This window comes from Gadus macrocephalus, chromosome 3, assembly GCF_031168955.1.
Source record: "Gadus macrocephalus chromosome 3, ASM3116895v1".
NCBI classification, from domain to species: Eukaryota; Metazoa; Chordata; class Actinopteri; order Gadiformes; family Gadidae; genus Gadus; species Gadus macrocephalus.
This window is the reverse complement of record NC_082384.1, coordinates 7,528,932-7,547,888: the sequence shown is the minus strand read 5'-3', so window position 1 is coordinate 7,547,888 and position 18,957 is coordinate 7,528,932. Positions and strand designations below refer to the sequence as shown.

Sequence of the window (18,957 nt, the reverse complement as noted above, 5' to 3'; positions counted from 1 at the left end):
TGGATCTCACTTTCCAGCGCAACATGCAAATAAGCACATTCCTCAAATCCGTTTGCAAAGAGGATTATTTCCAAGAGATAAGTCTAGTGGGTAGTATACTCAACTAGGGGAGATAAGTCTAATGGGTAGAAGACTAAACTAGGGGGGATAAGTCTAGTGGGTTGTATACTCAACTAGGGGGGATAAGTCTGCTGGGAAGTTGACTAAACTAGGGGGGATAAGTCTAGTGGGTAGTATACTCAACTAGGGGAGATAAGTCTACCAGTAGACTTATTTCCCCTAGTTTAGTCTACTACCCAGTGGGAAGTAGACTAAACTAGGGGAGATAAGTCTACAAAATCATGAAGACCTGTTCATCTTATGTCGCCTCTGTGAAAAGAGTCTATTGTTGAATCCGATTTCCTCTTCTTCTCTTTTCATTCACTCCCTGTCCATGACTGAACAGGGATGTCAGCCTTCATAACAATATGACATCAGCCTTGTATTGAATGAAGGAACGATATCCCCATTCTACAGTTGTGTATACGGCAATCCAAACTAAAGAAAACAAGCAGGGAAGTGATTGCCATCACAGTGGTCATTGTATGCCTGAGTGATAACACCTCCATGGACATCAATCACCCTGCCCTGCCAGGTTTAACCACCTATACAATTTAGCTTGTACAAGGGTACAAGCTAAGTGTGTGCATGCATGCATGTGCACATGTGTGTGTATACTTTCTCTCATACGTTATCATCATCCAAATACCGATTACATGAGGTAACGCAGATCCGTGCATAAGTGCAGTAGTCAGTCGTCAAATGTTTCCCTCTTTCTAAAACTTTTTCGTTGCATAAGGATGTGCTCCAAGTGTGCCAATGTTTTGTTTACTGATGTGAATACCTGTCCACCGCAGGGTGCTGGAGGGGCCGTCCGCCTTGTGGAGAGAGGTAGCTGTAGGCTGCAGATCCACCCACCACTCGGATCTTAAACAGCACGCCGCTGTTCTGCAGGGGCACACAACACACATCCGACACGCTTGTAAGCTCACATATAAATATATGGGTCATCCCATTTTTATGCAAATGATACAATTTTTTTTAATTTTGAGCAGCAACCCTGAAATTTGCTCATGCAAACCCACAATCTGCTTTAACACGGTTCAGGTAGAGTTAGCCCTGCTTTAATAACATTCAACTATGGCGAACACTGAGCTGACAGTTTGTTGGGCTTTAGCCTAAATGAGCGCTGTCATTCCAAACTTCTTATTGATGGCCTTGTAATAAAGGTGTTTTACAAGGCCGGGTGTTGTTTGTGTGTTCATAACAACTTTCTTGCCCATCTTAGGCTAGAAAGAAGCTTTGTGCATGTCTGCAGCCTTCACCTTACCATGTGTATTGGACTCTGGTTAACACAGGAATGCAGCCGTTATCTCACCATTTGAAGAAGAAGTATGAAAAAGTTCAGCACTTTAATGACATGATGGTTTCTATTGAACCTTTTTCAATAAAAAATTTTATTACGATTAAGCTTTTACCACCCTTTCTTTTTACAATTGAAGTCAATGGGCGGACGGTGAAGGGTCGGCCCATTCTCTGAGGCTTCAACTCTACTAACCTTGTCAATTTTCAACCGTTGACCTTTTTTCAAACCTTTTGACATATCAGCAGATTTCAATAATATGAAAACAGATTTTTTTTTCTGAATCACATTTTAAGTTTCATACCAGCTTTGTATATTTTCAGTTGTCACATTGAGACCAACTGTTGGTTAAGGCCGTTCTAGCAATGTTGCCAGATTGGGCAGATCACCATCATTCCAAATCACATTAGGATTGATACATACAATTTGGGCTAGTTTTAACAAAAACTGGCTGGATATTATAATTATTTTTACAAACATCAACGATAGACGTGAGGTTGACGTTTCGATTTGACCAAACAATGTTAGGATTAAGAGTTGGGAGATGGGCACCTTTCCAATAGTAATTAGGGAGAGAGAGGGCCAGCAGACATGTCATTCAAACCTCTGCGCCATTGGATTCATGTTGTATTAGTGGAGTTTGCGTTGACTGGACATACAGTAGTTCTACCATTCATGTTCTTTATGTTCTTGTAAGAATATTTTAAGTTCAAGTTCTACATAAATGTAAGATCATTTTAAGCACGATCATTTTGAGGGTTGTTTTATTTAAACCCACCAAACATGCATTTTCTGTGGCTGCGTCCCCCCACACCGTCCGCCGCGTGTGCGCATAACGTAGAAGTTATTAAGTCAATGAGGGCGCATTCAGGTGTTTATTGTGCTCACCATTGGTCTTTTACATGCCTATTTCGTGTGTTGCGTATAAATGTCATCTCATTGACTGTCAGTGTGTTCTTTACACAGACATTTTCAGGTTTGTGTGTGAGAGATAGCAGAGAGGTTCCTTGTATACCACATAACGTCTTTGTTAATAACACACACACACACACGCGCGCGCGCGCGCGCTGATGCCGGTGACGGAGCCCCGCTAACCAGCCCTGATGCCGGTGACGGAGCCCCGCTAACCAGCGGTGTTGCAAGTGACGGAGCACCGCTAATCATGGTTGAGGGAGACGGTGGGATAGCCCGCTACCGCGGGGCCTCTGAGCAAAGCACATCTGGCTGTTCTTCTGCTAGCCATGGAAAAGAGGCAGAAAAGGACGAGAACAGGTGCGTGTCTACTGGGCGAAAATGGGACCAGAATTGGGCCAGAACAAACAGTCTGCCTCAGAACGTCATTACAAACATCAGAGAAGATTCTTCTCAAGGGCACACTTCCTGCTCTGCAAACGGTAGTATCTGCCCAGAGAGTGGCTGCGCTATTCACCATCCAAAGGTACTGTGTTTTGCTTTGCAGCAAAGAAAGATCCCCATTTGGCAATGTGGGATTCCCTAATTGGAAACATGCTTGTGACCGTATTGCCGAACACGAAAGTTGTTAAATGCACAGGAAAGCAATGATTGTATAAATTACTTCTACAAGAGTTCTACAGAGAGTGCAGTGAGGTATTTGGCAGAGCGGGGACTTGCTTTTAGGGGTGATAGCCATCAATGGGAATTATTTGGGTAGCATGGAGCTCATCAGTGAGTTTGATCCTTTTTTAAAAGCTCAGAGAAGGGTCCTGATTGCCTATTTTATTTGATACATACAGACATCACTGAATCAGTTACCAACAATGTTTGCCAGAAACATACCGACCATATCCCACAGAAGCTTCCAAGGGTATTATAATTATGCTTCTGAACTGTGCCTTTTAATTAAAATGTGCATTGACCACTAACACTCAATAAACTGTCGGAAGAAATGATAAGGGTGTGCTTTCACCGCAGGACATCCCCTAGTATGGTGCTAAAGGTGTTGTGTGTGCAGCTATCAATCATGCCTGCTCCAATTCACATCCACCAATTTCCAATTGACTTAATATCAACACGACTACTCGATGTAGGTAGTGATGTATTTTAATTTGACTTAAAATCTAGGGGTAGGTTTCTTTCTCCTCCTGTTTAGACAATGGGTTGTGTTTAAAGTTGACATATTATACCACCAGGTGTGAGTGTGATAAGCTGTTACAAGCTGTTTTGAAAATGTGACTCTTCACAACTGGGCCTGTGTAAACGGATATGTGTAGTCCATTGAAAACCTGAATTAACTTGAATAATCAGTGAGGCTGATGAAAGCTTTGTTTGCGACGTCTCGCATGAGAAGCACTTTTGCAGTTTCAAACACAACAATGGCTCCCCGGAGTGACAAATCACTTCACTATCCATTGCTAAACAATTTAAAAAAGACCCATAACTACTAGCATAATAACTGTCATTCCGATGCTCCTATGCTTCCATGTAGTGGGGGCAGTCCTTGTGGTGTGTCGTCACGATGTACAACCCCTAAATGGAAATCAATGCTGCCTTTGCAGCTACCAATAGTGACACCAGCCGACACCCGACACCTCACCGTTAAAATTGTTTACGAGTGAACCAGTCTGTGTTATATCTGCAAGCTATTTTTACGAACAAGGGTTAAGGCCTTTTTATGGTCCCATGTTCCCGCAACGCAATGACCACGCAGACGCTTCGACGCAGTCATGAACATTTATGGTTCTGCGTCGGGTTTTAGTAAGCGGACCAATCACAGCCCTTGCTGCTGCGTTGCCTCGACGGATGGTTAAAAATTTTGGGAGCCACACGTCCACCGGCCCTTGCGGTGGACGCAAGGAGGGTCCGCAAGGATGTAAGTGGTCCATAACCCCCTTGCGTTGCGGGAAGGTGGAACCATAAAGAGCCCTTAAGTCACTACAGCCACGTTTCATTCATCATTCAAACAAATGCTGCACAATCAAAAGCATAGCAGAGGCAAAGCATTCAACACACACTTAAATATTTATACTGCAATAGGGCAAAAAACATTTGAAGACCTGTGCGACATGAAACCACATTTTTGACTGCTTGTATGGGGATTCCTTTTAGCTCGCTCTAAAATTATCTCAGCCAGCAGTCATGTAATGCAAGTCAACAGCCACTAGGGGGAGTCATAATACAATATTACAAAGCTACCAAGCTCAGCAGATGTCGACAAAAACGTTCTGCCACCAACACTGGAACCACACATCTGTGGTAAACAGCGATATGGACACACTACTGTGGACTGTTGCAGTGAACTTTTTTTCCTTGAAAACTCCAACTAACGGGCTCTGTTGTCTTTCAGATATTGTACATGACACACACACCACAGATCCTAGCTTAACAAAGTTAAGACAAATGGAAAGATTTGGCGAAAGGTCAAACTCTCAAACCGTCCCAACAGGGACACCGCATCGCCACGGGCAACCACCTAGTGCAAGGAGTCAGACAGACGAACAACAACACTCCTGAAGGCCTCAGATCAGAGGAAAGGGGAGGGAAATCCGTCTGTTTGCTCTTGTTAGGGTCTGGGCAGCCATGGCCTGTCACTATTGCCACCATGAAACCATTACTAGGAGCTAGCAGGGACCATTTAACAAGGAATGGCCTTCACACACAATGAGGTCATTCCTTTGAGTCATCTGTTTGCACAGTAGTCGTAGTAGGCTAGTTATACAGAAAGTCTGGGTAAGAAAGACTACATCCTGAAGAGTTCTGCTTCACTTACACGTGGAGACGAGTCACATGAGAGTAGTCGATTTACGAACATTAACATACCATTATTTATTTTGAGGAATAAAAAGGAAAAGTTCAAAACAACGTCCGCCATGTGCCTATATAGTGCAAGCTGAACAAATTGTGTATTTTATTCTATCATTGCTTTCTATTATCATCGCTAGGCATGCTTTTGATGCAAAGAGGTGCTATGCAAAAAGAAGAAACGATTTGATCTGTTTGATCTGAAAGATTGTATTCAGTGAGTGAAGACTTCTCGAGAGTGAAGCAATCTCGCATTGCAAGATAAAAGTAGAATGATGCTGAAGACAAAAGATTTTAATACATTTGAATTACAATCGCTTTTCCCCATCTAAAAGGCTAGAACAGCAGATGGAGCAGCCAGCCTTAGTTATTGGTTTAAAGTGACTCAGTCAATGACTCTCTGGAGAGCTGCTCAGAGCTTCTGCCTGGTTGGCTGTTTACTTTGTGTGTGCTGGGAAATGGGTTTAGCTTGTGTGTTTCTACCAGTGAGTGTCTTTGCCTACGTGTGTATGTGTTTGTTTGTCTACCTGTGTATTTGTGTGTCTTCACGTGTGTCTATGTGTGTGTGTGCATGTTTAGATGTGTATATGTGTGTGTTCGTGCAAGCAGGCTCTGCCATAGCATGGGACCTGTGTGTTTGTCTGTGTGTGTGTGTGTGTGTGTGTGTGTGTGTGTGTGTGTGTGTGTGTGTGTGTGTGTGTGTGTGTCTATCCCTGTCCCAGGCTCTGCCTTAGCCTGGGACTTGTGTGCATGCGTGTCTGTGTGTGCCTGCATGTTTATCTATGTATATGTGTGTGTGAGTATAGGCAGACTCTATCTTAGCCATGGACCTGTGTGCATGTGTGTGTTTGCGTGTGCCTGCATGTTGATCTGTGCATATGAGTGTGTGTGCGTGCAGGCAGGCTCTACCTTAGCCTGGGACCTGTGTGTGTGTGTGTGTGTGTGTCTTCCTTAGCCTAGGACCTGTATGTGTGTGTGTGTGTGTGTGTCTACCTTAGCCTAGGGCCTGTTTGTGTGTGTGTGTGTGTGTGTGTGTGTGTGTGTGTGTGTGTGTGTGTGTGTGTGTGTGTGTGTGTGTGTGTGCGTGTGTCTACCTTAGCCTAGGACCTGTGTGTGTGTATGTCTATCTTAGCCTAGGACCTGTGTGTGTGTGTGTGTGTGTGTGTGTGTGTGTGTGTGTGTGTGTGTGTGTGTGTGTGTGTGTACCTTAGCCTGGCACCTGTGTGTGTGTGTGTGTGTGTGTGTGTGTGTCTACCTTAGCCTGGGATCCATTCAGCATCAGGTAGTAGAGCTTGCTTAGGATGCTCTGGTGCAGATGCTCCCAGGAAATGTCCCGGTCCTCACGCATCAGAAAGGGCGGTCCAAACCTGCACACACACACACACACACACACACACACACACACACACACACACACACACACACACACACACACACACACACACACACACACACACACACACACACACACACACAGAATAAATTAAGAGGGGATAAAGAAAGACTGGAATTAGAACATGATAACCATTAGATGATCAAGGAATTCCTGAAATTCCGATTAAACCTGCACGTTGAGACTTTTTTAATGCAAGGAATTTCTAGCCTGGCTATTGCCAGACCAAACTCAATCATATATTGCACGTTGGTTGGAAGCTGCTGTCAATTTCTTCAGCTCAAGAGGCATTATTATCGGGCCTAGTTCAACTGACTCTGTACGCAATTTGCTGCTTGCCGCTGCTTCCCTGTCATCATTGTGTTATACCAGCCAATAGCACGCCAGAGGGGGAGAAGCCAGCTTGGTGATTGGCTCCCGCAAAATCATATTGGAAGCAGAAAGAAATGTATTGCTCTTCTCGAAACCCTTCTGGAGTGCGAATTCCAATCGCCGGCAGAAATGGCGGGGCTCTCTTTTTTGATGAAAACATATTTGGACCAGGAAGTTTCTCAACAATAAAACGCAACCATCCAGGGAATGTTTCTCTATAAATCATTTTATCCTGGTCCATCCCCACCATGGGACACGTACAAAGTTTAGGTTCAAGTAAATTGGTTTAAAAGAATAGAATGCAATAAATAACAGGAATGTTTGTTGGTTTTGAATAGATGAGGGTTAACGACATCATTGCGGTTAAGTTTGCCGTACTGGCGTTGCTCTCCAAGGCAGAAAAGACCGCTAGTTTGCAAATGGCAGCATAACTGGCAGCCCTGCCCACATTTCATCGCTTCATCTTCAGATCAATGGAGGCACATGGTTAGGGTCAGAGTGCTAATTTAACATTTAAATGGTAATTAATAGTATGATTCTGATTGCCGATCCACATTATTCACACGGACACTCACACTCACACACACACACGATAACACTGTGGTTGGGACAAGTCTTACACTTGTATGGGTCCATGACCCGGGGGGTTAGCATTGGGAGTGTGAGAGTGTAACCATTCAGCCACGGTGTACGAGTACTGGGCCAGACGGGAAGTGAAATGTGGTGACATTAAGGGGAACTGCCATGAGACCGTCTGCCACTCTGTCTCCGACCCCAGCCCTCCTGCCGGGGACGCTGCTGCAGACGTGTGCAATCAGTGTGACGTTGGCTCAGCTTCGACACCATGTAATGGTGGGGAGCGGGTCCCTGGCACCCCCAGTGCTACTGCAGAGCTCCCTCACCGTGTCATCATGAGATTAGGACCCCAGCCGGCCGCAGAGGCAGGCCAAGAGTTTTGTTTCAGGAAGAGTGTTGTGCCCTCTGTACTAAGGGGCCCTTTGAGGTTGTGTGTTTACGTGCTGCTGGGTTCTCTGTGTGGGTATTTGTGTAATGTTCTAGTGATGTTCTAGTGGTGGCAATTCAATTCCTCTCAGGAGGACAAAAAATCGATAATTGTCTGATCTATCATCTTTGGTGTCTTTAAATACCTTGATGGAACTGGACGGTTCAGCTCGCCAGATCGTCATCAAACAGACGTCGAAGCCGATAACAATATCTTTCCTCTCAGAGTTCAAACCACATGACCCTTTTTATTCCACACCACCGTTGGGTGGAACTCTCGTAATCTATTTTTCTTCTGACCGTGGAAATGTTACCTCAGCACGCCCGAGTGAAATGAGTCTACCAGCCCTTTTATGAAATATAATGAGTGTAAAGGAAAGCACATTTGTAAATAGTAATAGTATGATATCATAATAGATGGGCAGGAAGAGGACTTTACCTTTCTCCTCCCTGCAATACAGGATGGGTGATATATCATTTTTAAATGATTGCTAATATGCATGTTTAAACCTTATGTAGTTATTAAAGTAAATCCATGTGCGGTTATCATTGGGCATCCTGGCTGCTGTGCTGCGGTGATGACAAAACGCTCCGAATCAAAAGACAATTAAACAAGCCCCAAGGATCCAAAGTCTTCATCAGCCATGAAGAGAACAGCCACACGCATGCCGTCAACAAGAAGCCTGCGTGGATCCAACGCCCCCCCCCCCCCCCCACTCACACACACACACACACACACACACACACGCCCTCCTCACCTGACTGCCTGCGGGCCAGACCCCGCTGTGCTGCAGAGGAGCAGGAGGACCTTGGTGGAGCCGCCCTTGTTAAGGAACTCTGAGGACAGGGTCCCTGACCTCTGGCCGCCGGGTCCCGGGCTGAAGGAGTACGGGGAGGAGGGGAGGCTGTGGTGGTACCCTGGAGGAAGAGAAAAGCACAGAGTGAGCACCCAGAGGACTCTGGTGTAAGGACTCATTCTTACCTCCATCTGGAGCGTGATAAGCAGCCCCTGAACTTATCTTGTTCTCTCCCTTCCGACCGCTCGCTCCTTGTTGATCGGTCTTTTGAGAGATTCTACAGCAATCCCTGCAGGCGTTACCTTTTATTTCATCAGCAAAGCGGATGTGCTATTTCTTCTGTTTCTGATACGTCGACGACATCTGCGTACGGCTTTGACGCGCCGCACAAAGTAGCGTCGCTGGTGGTCTGGATCATTTTATAGACCAGAGAGCTTTTGAGGAGAACCATTAGTGACGTCACAACTGGATCAAATGGAATAGAGCCAATTTTGGAAGGGCAAGGACCAGGACAAGGAAAATTCTCATTTGTTCAACGGGTCCCCTTCAACAGATATATTGAAAAATAAATGACATTGGATTAGAGTAGATTGACTATTTCTCTTGAGAGTGGGGGGAGGCAGTTGAAATTGTAATATAAAGCATATGAGGCAAGAAAAACCAGAAAATGGCATGAATAAAATAAAAGGCAAAAATCACATCAGGGAAGCGTGATGAGGTCACAAGAAGTGTGACATTGGGTGCAATCACACATCCCACACATAGAACCCTCAAGGAGAGTGATGGTGGTGGTGGTGATAGTGGTGGTGGTGGTGGTGGTGGTGGTGGTGATGGTAGTGCTGGTAGTGATGATGGGTGGTGATGATGGTAGTGGAGGAGGTCTGGTGGTGATGGAGGTGTGGTGGTTATGGAAGTGGAGGTGATGTTCAGGAGATTGTGAAGGGGGATGCGGGGATCAAAGCTAAAACAGTGGTCCTGGCTGTCATGGAGGGGGGCTGGCTGGCTGCTGACTAGCAACAGCCGAGCTGTCAGAGGTGTACATAGGTGACAGATGACGCTAGGAACCAGCACACGCGTACACATTCTTTCTCGCTATCTCTTTGCCTGACTCTTTCTTTCACACACACACACACACACACACACACACACACACACACACACACACACACACACACACACACACACACACACACACACACACACACACACACACACACACACACTCTCTCTTTTCTAACCCCTGTCCCAGGACACACTGGGTTTGGACATTGATAGATCTCCACATTACCCAGGATGCACCTGGCTAACAGAGGGTGCGAGTGTTCATCAATAAACGCCCTGTTTGATCCTGCCAATATCCCTATTGAAGTGCAACATCAACAAAAACATACTGTGAGTGTCCACAGTCCAACGCTCTCTTAGGGGACAAGCTTTTGAGACTATTTGGGGGCAAATTGGCTTGTTTGCTGATGATGAAGGGCCTAATGGATTTCCTGCTATGGGAAAGTGACTGAGACGAAGCATTGTATCAAGACACGTGAAGGCTTTCAGGGCATGTATTTTTATCCAAACACACGCACACACTTATGTGACCTTGGTGCCTTTGTCTATTTACCTTCACAAGAACACTCAGTGCTAAGCTCTTGCTCTGCAGTGTTATCCTGAGATGATCCCTTCTGTACTTCCAAAAAACGGCTTCAGATCACGAAGCAACAGGTGCTGCGTGTCCAGCTGGTCCTCTGAGGGGGGGTTGGTGTGGGTGAGCGAGTGTGAGGGAGAGTGAGAGGCGCCTGAAACTGTTATTGTTTGGAGGGAGGGAAAGAGGGGCAGGAACAGGGAGAGACGTGAGAACCAGGGAGAGAGGAGCGAGATATAAATAATACCAGGAGAAAACATACGGCGGGTGGGTGGTTGTGTTTCTGTGCGTATGTGGGGCTGTTTTTTTTTGCTGTCCTGATGCGTGCAATAAGGACAGCAGGTAGAACTGGAGAGCAAAGACAAAACCGATATTGGGGTTTGGCGATGGGCACAACAAGAGCTTGTCCTGATGAAGCTGCACCTCCTCATGACAGATGTCGACGTGACATTCACGCATATGACACACATACGTGGAGCGAAGCAGATGTTGTCAATGATACCGAACATCTGCTTATGGATTTCGATAACATGAAAGGGCCCGTCTTCTCCGTGTGATGGTGAATTATTGCACAGGCTCCATGATCCCCTTCCTCTGTTGAGCAGTCAGCAGGTGACGCTGCGCTTGAAGTCCTGCCGTTGACGTCAGCAGCTGAGTTCGAGGTGTGCATGCAGCAGTCTGTCTGGAAACAGCTGCTGGAAGGAGGCCAGAAGAAAGGCCAGGGCATGGAGGGAATGGGACCTGTGGTGGGATGGACTGACTCCCAGACCTCTTTGCGAGAGGTTTTGTGTCCAGGATAGACCCGCTGTGATTTACACGGCCAGGTAGGGAGCATCCCTGGAGGAGTGGGGGCGGCGGCAGTGATGCTGTTGCTGGCAGTGGCGGCGATGGTGGTGGTGGTGTTGGTGGTAGAAGTTGGGCGATGGTGGTGCTCGTGGGATCGATGGTGGTGGTGGTGGTGGAGGTTTGTGTGTGATGGTGGCGGTGGTGATGGTGGTGGTGGTGATGGTGGGGTTGGTGGAGGTGTTGGTGGTGGTAGTGGAGGGGATGCTGATGGTGTAGGGGGATGCAGGGATCAACGATGGATCAGTACTGCCGGCTGTCATGGAGGGGGGCTGGCTGCCTGCCTGCTAGGAACCAGCACACGCACACACATTCTTTCTCGCTTACTCTTTGCCTGACCCTTGCTTCCTTTTGCACACACACACACACACACACACACACACACACACACACACACACACACACACACACACACACACACACACACACACACACACACACACACACACACACACACACACACACACACACACACACACACTCTCTATTGAAATCCAAATCCCACAATGCACTGGGTTCGGATTTTTATAGATGTCCAAATGACCCAGGATGCACCTGGCTAACAGAGGGTGCGAGTGTTCATCAATAAACGCCCCGTTTGATCCTGCCCATTATATCCCTCTTGAAGTGCAACATCAACAAAAACATGGGGCACAGGATTTCTTGCTATGGGGCCTAATTGATTTTGAAGGGTTTTTCCAGAGCCGGGCCCCCTAGTCGGGCTCCTATATCGCCGTAATGAGGTTTCTGCCCAGAAACTCTGAATGCAGATCCCTTATTATGACCCGGCACTGATCCAATCTCCCCATTGTTTCACTGAGGATGAGTCAGAGCTCTCCCTGACGTGATCCACCCCCACTTCCCAAGCAGGAGGGAGGGAGGGAGGGAGGGAGGGAGGAGACAGCTAATGAATCAACCATTCATTCAATATAAAACACCAACACTTGACAACACTCATCTCCTTTACTTTACGACAGGAGTTTATTCTCAGCTTAGCTGTTGGATCAATTGATGGCTTCAAACTAGCCATCTTTTTGTGCGCTGCCCCAAACCGACGTGTCAGGCTGGTGGACTGAGCTGTCCATCATCCAAGACTTCATCCTTCCACCCCTGCATTGCTTTGACAACAACAACACTGCTTTTGTCTTTTGTGGCCTACTACACTGTTGAGATGAGTCCACCGCATATGTCGAGGCCACCCCCAGGGGACTGCCTGAGGTTCAATCCACCATGGTGGTTGAGTTGGAGAATAAAGACTTGTTAGGCGAGAACGGGTCCCTCCTGTCAGACCAAATGTGCTCAAGGTGCAAATCAGCAGTTGTCTCCCGGCTCATTAACACAACGCAGAATTAGCCGATGTCAAGGCAGGCTACATAGGCTACCTGTACCCTACCTATAGTCCACCTGTTGTAGTCTAGTTGTAGTCTACCTGTTGTAGCCTATCTAGTTGTAGTCTACCTATTGTTATCCACGTGTAGTGACATGTAATGTTTTCTAAATTGTTTTATTTTTACATTCATCAGAAATTGCATGCCAGTAGCCAATAGAATCACAGGACCGGTGTGTTCACCCAAAAGACTCCCGAGTGGCTTCTAGAAAGCTCTGTTATAGGCTCAAAGCTTTGGGTTTAGGTTTTGGGATCTCGGTTCCAACTCCAATATTTAGAAAAAATAAATAACTAGAATTCATAAAATTGAATCCTCCATGGACCCCAGGTCAGATGGGGGACACGCAAGCGAGCAGTGAGGGGCCAGTTTGATGAGTTACAAAAGATTCCTCGATGGAGAAAACACATCAAACCGCCGTTCAATCCGTTAACCAAAGCAGCACAGCGTGTGACGACGTGGCACTGCCTGACCATCGAGCACGGCATTAAGTTTCAGTAAACACTGTCGCAGTATTTTTGGGTTGTGCTCTACTTAGATGAGCGATGCCCCGTGTTAAGGACGTTCATTTCTCCCTGCAGACCGCTCATGAGAACAGGAGATTCGATTTGTCAGAGAGCATTTAAGTATGATTTACGAAATTTGTGTGTGTGTGTGTGTGTGTGTGTGTGTGTGTGTGTGTGTGTGTGTGTGTGTGTGTGTGTGTGTGCCAAAATTATCCCTTTGGGGCTATGTATTTGTCAAGCTTTCCTGTGTAGTGCTAATGAATTTATTAGCTACTTAACGCATTGGGAGGGGTCGCTTTAGTGTATGCGTGTGAGTGTGTGTGCGCGCCAGGCGGTTGGCGAGTGCTCCATGTTTGATCTCTGTGTAGGTGTCTTCTGGGTCAAAGTGCTCTGTAGGGTGACAGAGAATGCCCCCTAGATCAGAGGTCTCAGAGTCAAGGCCCGCGGGCCACTTGTGGCCCGCCGGCCGATATTTTGTGGCCCTCGAGTGGTCGTCAGTATGTAATGTTAATGTGGCCCGCGTGTCTTTACCAAACGCACTTTGGCCCGCATGGCCTACCATAGCAGGCAGCCAGCCAGGTTGCTAGGAAACGCAGCAAGCAACGGAGTGACACCAAGTGGAAGCGTAGCGTCACATCATGTCCCTCTCAAAACCCAGTGGGAAAAGAAAGGTTGACGATGTCCACAGACAATTTCATGAAAGGTGGGAGTTAGAATATTTTTTTGTCGAGCACCGGGGAACCCCTACCTGCCCTGTTTGTGCTGAAAAAGTTGCCGTTGTCAAAGAATACAACATCAGACGGCATTACTCAACGAGGCATGCAGAGGAGTATGCGAAATACCGGGGAGATGAGAGGGAGAAGCGAGTCACAGACCTAAAGAAATGTTTAACCTGGCAACAAACTCTCTTTAGGAAACCAACCGACGAGGCTGATAAAGCAGTAAAGGCCAGCTTTACACTGAGCGAAATGATCGCTAAGGCAGGAAAGCCTTTTACAGAAGGGGAGTTTATTAAGGAGTGTATGTTGCAGGCTACGAGTATTGTCTGCCCCGAAAAGAGAGCTCAGTTTGCCAGCATCAGCTTGTCACCTAACACAGTGGCAGAGCGTGTTACCGAGCTGTCAGGTAACATTTATGGTCAACTACGTGACAAAGTATAAGACTTCCGTGCGTACTCAGTGGCCCTGGATGAGAGCACAGACACCACTGACACTGCCCAACTGGCAATATACGTCCGTGGTGTTGATAAGTTTCATGTAACGGAGGAATTACTCAGGGTTATCCCTATGTGTGGCCAAACCACTGCGCAGGAGATATTCCGCCAGCTGTGTGATGCCCTCTCGGATGCTGGTCTGTCATGGAAAAGGTTGGCTGGGATAACTACAGACGGAGCGCCTTCAATGACAGGGAGGAAGAATGGACTTGTTGCACTTGTGCAAAAAAAATTGAAAGAGGAGGGTGTGGAAGAGGCAATCGCTCTGCACTGCATCATCCACCAGCAGGCCCTAGCCTGCAAATGCCTAAAGTTTAAACACGTGATGTCTGTTGTGGTGAAGGTCATTAATCGACTCAGATCTAAGGGCTTAAAGCACCGCCAGTTCCGGGCTTTTCTGGAGGAGGTCGAGTCAGCGTACGAAGATGTTCTGTACTTCACAGATGTAAATATTCCTTGTTTACATCTCTACCTTCTCTCGGTCTGTTAATCTTTCTTATATTCTCTGCCCCCCTCCCCCCCCTCTCTCTCTGTCCCCCCTCTGTCTCTCTCTCTCACGCACACGCACACGCACACGCACACGCACACATGGGGGGGCACCACCAGATGCGCATTTCTCCTTGCCGCCCAGTCGGCAAGCGCCTCGGACCCTCAGCTGTGTGTCTGTGGCTATGTGTAGCCCGAATGTGTGTGTGTAGCCTGCTGTGTGTGTTAATCTCTCTTGCGCTCTGTGAAGATGAATAAACACAAATCGCCGCGCGAGCCTGGCAAGGTGCGCGCTCTGGCGCATCTGGCACAGTCGGTTAACGGGACCGAAAGGAAACTGGCTCCGCTCCGTGGCTATTTCCCGTCCGACGATGTTAATCACATGTTGTTATTGATATTGTAGCGTCCGACCCGACGTAACTACAACAACATAACACAAACTTATCTGACAGCTCTCACTTCTTCCTCTGCTCCTCCTCACTCACACACACACACACACACGCGCACACACACACACACGTCTCTTTTTAGCAGTTTTTTTGTTAAGTGTTCTTTTTCTGTTAGGTTACTGTTATTCTTTCTTTTTCTTTTCCTTCTCTTTCTTACCTGTTAGTGTATGAAGACAATTGATTTAATTTAATTTAATTTGATTTCAGGTATGCTGGCTCAGCAGAGGGAACATGCTAAAGCGGTTCTTTGAGTTAAGGAATGAAGTGAAAGCCTTCATGGAGCAGGATGGAATGGAGCTTCCTGCGCTAAGTGACCCAAGGTGGCTCATGGACTTTGCTTTTCTGGTCGATATCACACATGAGCTGAATGTGCTAAACAAGAAGCTACAGGGCCCAGGCCAGCTGGTCAGCGCTGCCTATGATAATGTGAAAGCGTTCTCCACAAAACTGGTCTTATGGAGAACCCAGGTCTCTCAGAAAAACCTCTGCCACTTCCCAGCATGCAAGGCACTTGCAGACACAGGTACACCATTCTGTTGTGAGGAGTATGTTGAAGCCATTGTGAAGCTACAGGAGGAGTTTAATCACAGGTTTGCAGACTTTAAAACACACATGTCCATCTTACAGATTTTTGCCAACCCCCTCTCCTTTGATGTGGAAGATGCTCCCCCTGTGCTTCAAATGGAGCTCATTGACCTACAGTGCAGTTCTGATCTCAAAGCAAAGTTCAGGGATGTGAATGGGAATGAAGAGAAGCTTGGACAGTTTATGAGAGAATTGCCCGACACCTTCCCTGAGCTGTCCAGGATGTTCAAGAGGACCATGTGCCTTTTTGGGAGCACATATCAATGTGAAAAGCTCTTCGCCACCATGAACTTCAACAAGTCCAAGCACAGGAGCAGACTTACTGATGCACATCTCCAAGCCATACTGAGAGTTTCAACCGCCTCTTCCCTCAAGCCAAATGTGGCTCAGCTGTGTGAGAGAAAGCGCTGTCAGGTCTCTGGCTGCAAAAAGTAGACAAGAGAGTCCTATGTTCTGAAGAACTGTTCAATGTTCACTTAAAAAAGAGACTTGTTCTTACTTCCCTGGGTAAAAAAGGTACAATTAAAATTAAAAAAATTTCCAGAGGAATTTATGTTTATAATTACTGTTCATGCACTTTGAGATTGTTTACATTGCAATACAAATTTAATAATAATAATAATAATAATAATAAATGTCGGTTGAGGAACTGTTATGTAATAATAAATACTGTGAAGGTTGGAACAGTTGTTTTCTAAATTAAAAAAATATATTTATTTTTTTTCAGAGGAAATGTTCTGTTTATGCACTTTGAGAATGTTGAACTGTTAATAATAAATATTGAGAAAATTGGAACCGTTTTTTTTTTTTTATACTAAACACCCTTTTTAAGAAATACTTCAGTATTTGTGGCCCAACCTCAGCCAAGCGCTTCCTCCAGTGGCCCCCAGGTAATTTGAGTTTGAGACCCCTGCCCTAGATGAAAGAGTCAGAAGTGCTTCATCCACCAGCCTGGGAGGTTTGTCTGGAACAATTATGTCTACTGTGAAACAATTGCATAAGCCACAACATAACCACAAGTCAGCTGATTATTGATTCTGAGCGGGCAGACCGTTATTTCCTGCCGACTATGGCCTTGCTGAGACTTTTAGATATTACCTGATCAGGGCCCGGTTTCCCGATAACCTCCACTCTTAGCGAGCTACGAAGACTACTACGTTTAGACTTATCAAAGTTGTTTAGCGCTATAGGCGTTGTTCCCGAACGGTCTCTTAGGATTCTTCTTCGGACACACATCTTCGTACACTGCGCTGTCCAGAAAGTGCTGAAATCGATTACTCATAGTTCGATTTTCCGTTCAATGCGCAGGTGCATGCACAGGGTTCTAAAAAATATTGCAGTCTTTGTGAATTAAACATTGCTCGAAATCCTTCTAGTAGACCTAAACATTTATTTAACCATAGGTGAACAAACTAACATATCGTCGCTGTCCGATGAAAACCGCGTATGTCCATTTTTGCCGATTTTGAGATTTTACGATGATAGTTATGTCCAGGTCCATTTCCGTATACAGTATGCGTCATGAACCTAATTGACCAATGAAAAGTTGTGAAACACGTCATCTGATTTTCAAGTATATCCATTTGGTGTCAAAGCTGTCAATCCCGCCGCGTATCTCCCGCCCTGTGGAGTCATCTCATTAGCGTCTCTGGAAGCGCATCATCGGGTAGCCGAATAACACTTTGAAGTTAAGGTATTTAGTTTTTTTGTCAACTGTTCTCAAGTTTATTCTAGTTGCAATATAAGATGAAATAATTTACCGAATATTTTTTATTGTGAACCTGACTGACGAACGTAAATAAAGTAGGCTAAATAGGGCTGTAACGTAGCCTGGCTCCGCCCGCCTAAGTACTTCCGCTCAATTTGAATTTCCTTTCAGTACTCTCTGTACAAATGAAATGAAATGAAGTGAAGAGTACGAGAGTCTGGTAGAACCAGGCAAGCTGTAACGCGTATCGAAACCGAAATCACGACACTCAAAGCCACGAACCTGTCTCGCGGTGTGAGAAGGCAGAAGCACGATATACGCCCTTTCTAACTCTCTGGTAAAATTGTCAGATTGAAATTTGCTAATTTGTCTAAATAATAGTCTGCTGACACCGCCCCCTCTTATTGATGCCGTAAGTTTGCGAAGAGATGCCCTCTCTGTGATGACAGCTCTCCGTGGATACGGAGGATTTCATTTCTCCACAGCCGTCAAAGTCCTCATATGCGATATGAACGACATTTATCCAGAGTGGGCCTTGTGTGATCCCTGTTGCTTGTGTGATCCCTGTCTCTATTGTTTTGTGTGATTTGACCGGCAGTTGGTCTGCCGGAATCGTGAACGGAATCGTTCGCTTCTTCACTAGACACTGTCTAGTGAATAAGCGAACGATTCCGGTAGAATAAAGTACCCATCCTGTCAATAATCGGTGGCCGCTTCATTCCGACCTTCATAACGAGGCATAGTGTTACGAGTAGCGTATGTGTGTGCGAGAGAATGGCAGTGTGCGTATGTGTGTGTGTGTGTGTGTGTGTGTGTGTGTGTGTGTGTGTGTGTGTGTGTGTGTGTGTGAGTGATTGACGTCAGCGAGTGAGTGGACGAGCGAGGAGTGACACAATTACGGTAGGTCTAACGTTACAACCTCTGTATAGCTTGTTAGTGTACTGATTCATTATCACTTCATAGTTAGCAGGAGACATAATTATGAAGGGACAATGAATCAGTACACTGATTTTCATACTGACAAGATTAATAGGTTATGCTCAGTTTATTAAATAGCCTTAGGTTGGACGTAGGCAATTAATAAACTTAGCGTAGCCTATTCATCTGTCAGTATGAAACGCGACTTGCCCATTCATGATCGGAAGAACGCGTATCGACCACCGTTACTGTAAAATATGCACGTATGTCCATTTAAACTCGATTTTGGTAAAATGTGAACTATACCATCACACTGGCAATATTACGACTACATTTAAAGATGACGTACCAAGTATGACAACGCTACGTTCAACTGCTTTGAAATTAGGGTGTTTTTTTCATTTCCTGAAAAGTAACCGTTTTGGATGTACGCGAGTTTCATCGGACAGCGACGATATCCTACACTGATTTAAGAAATATAGAAAAATATAGAAACAGCGGAG

General features: G+C 45.9%; 1 protein-coding gene and 1 long non-coding RNA gene across 2 annotated transcripts in view; one reads left to right on the top strand and one right to left on the bottom strand.

Moving 5' to 3' along the window:
* usp43a (ubiquitin specific peptidase 43a) overlaps nt 1-18,957 on the bottom strand; it is a 98,892-nt gene that overhangs the window by 26,124 nt on the left and 53,811 nt on the right. The window contains exons 7-9 of the mRNA XM_060046941.1: nt 8,687-8,846; nt 6,417-6,528; nt 884-987 (exon numbers count right to left, since the gene is read on the bottom strand). Coding sequence (XP_059902924.1) covers nt 884-987; nt 6,417-6,528; nt 8,687-8,846 — 376 coding nt within the window. The remainder of the gene's footprint in view (nt 1-883; nt 988-6,416; nt 6,529-8,686; nt 8,847-18,957) is intronic.
* Nucleotides 9,461-9,957, top strand: LOC132453897 (uncharacterized). Its single transcript, XR_009524835.1, has 2 exons — nt 9,461-9,580; nt 9,645-9,957. It is a non-coding gene; the product is annotated as an uncharacterized LOC132453897 (long non-coding RNA).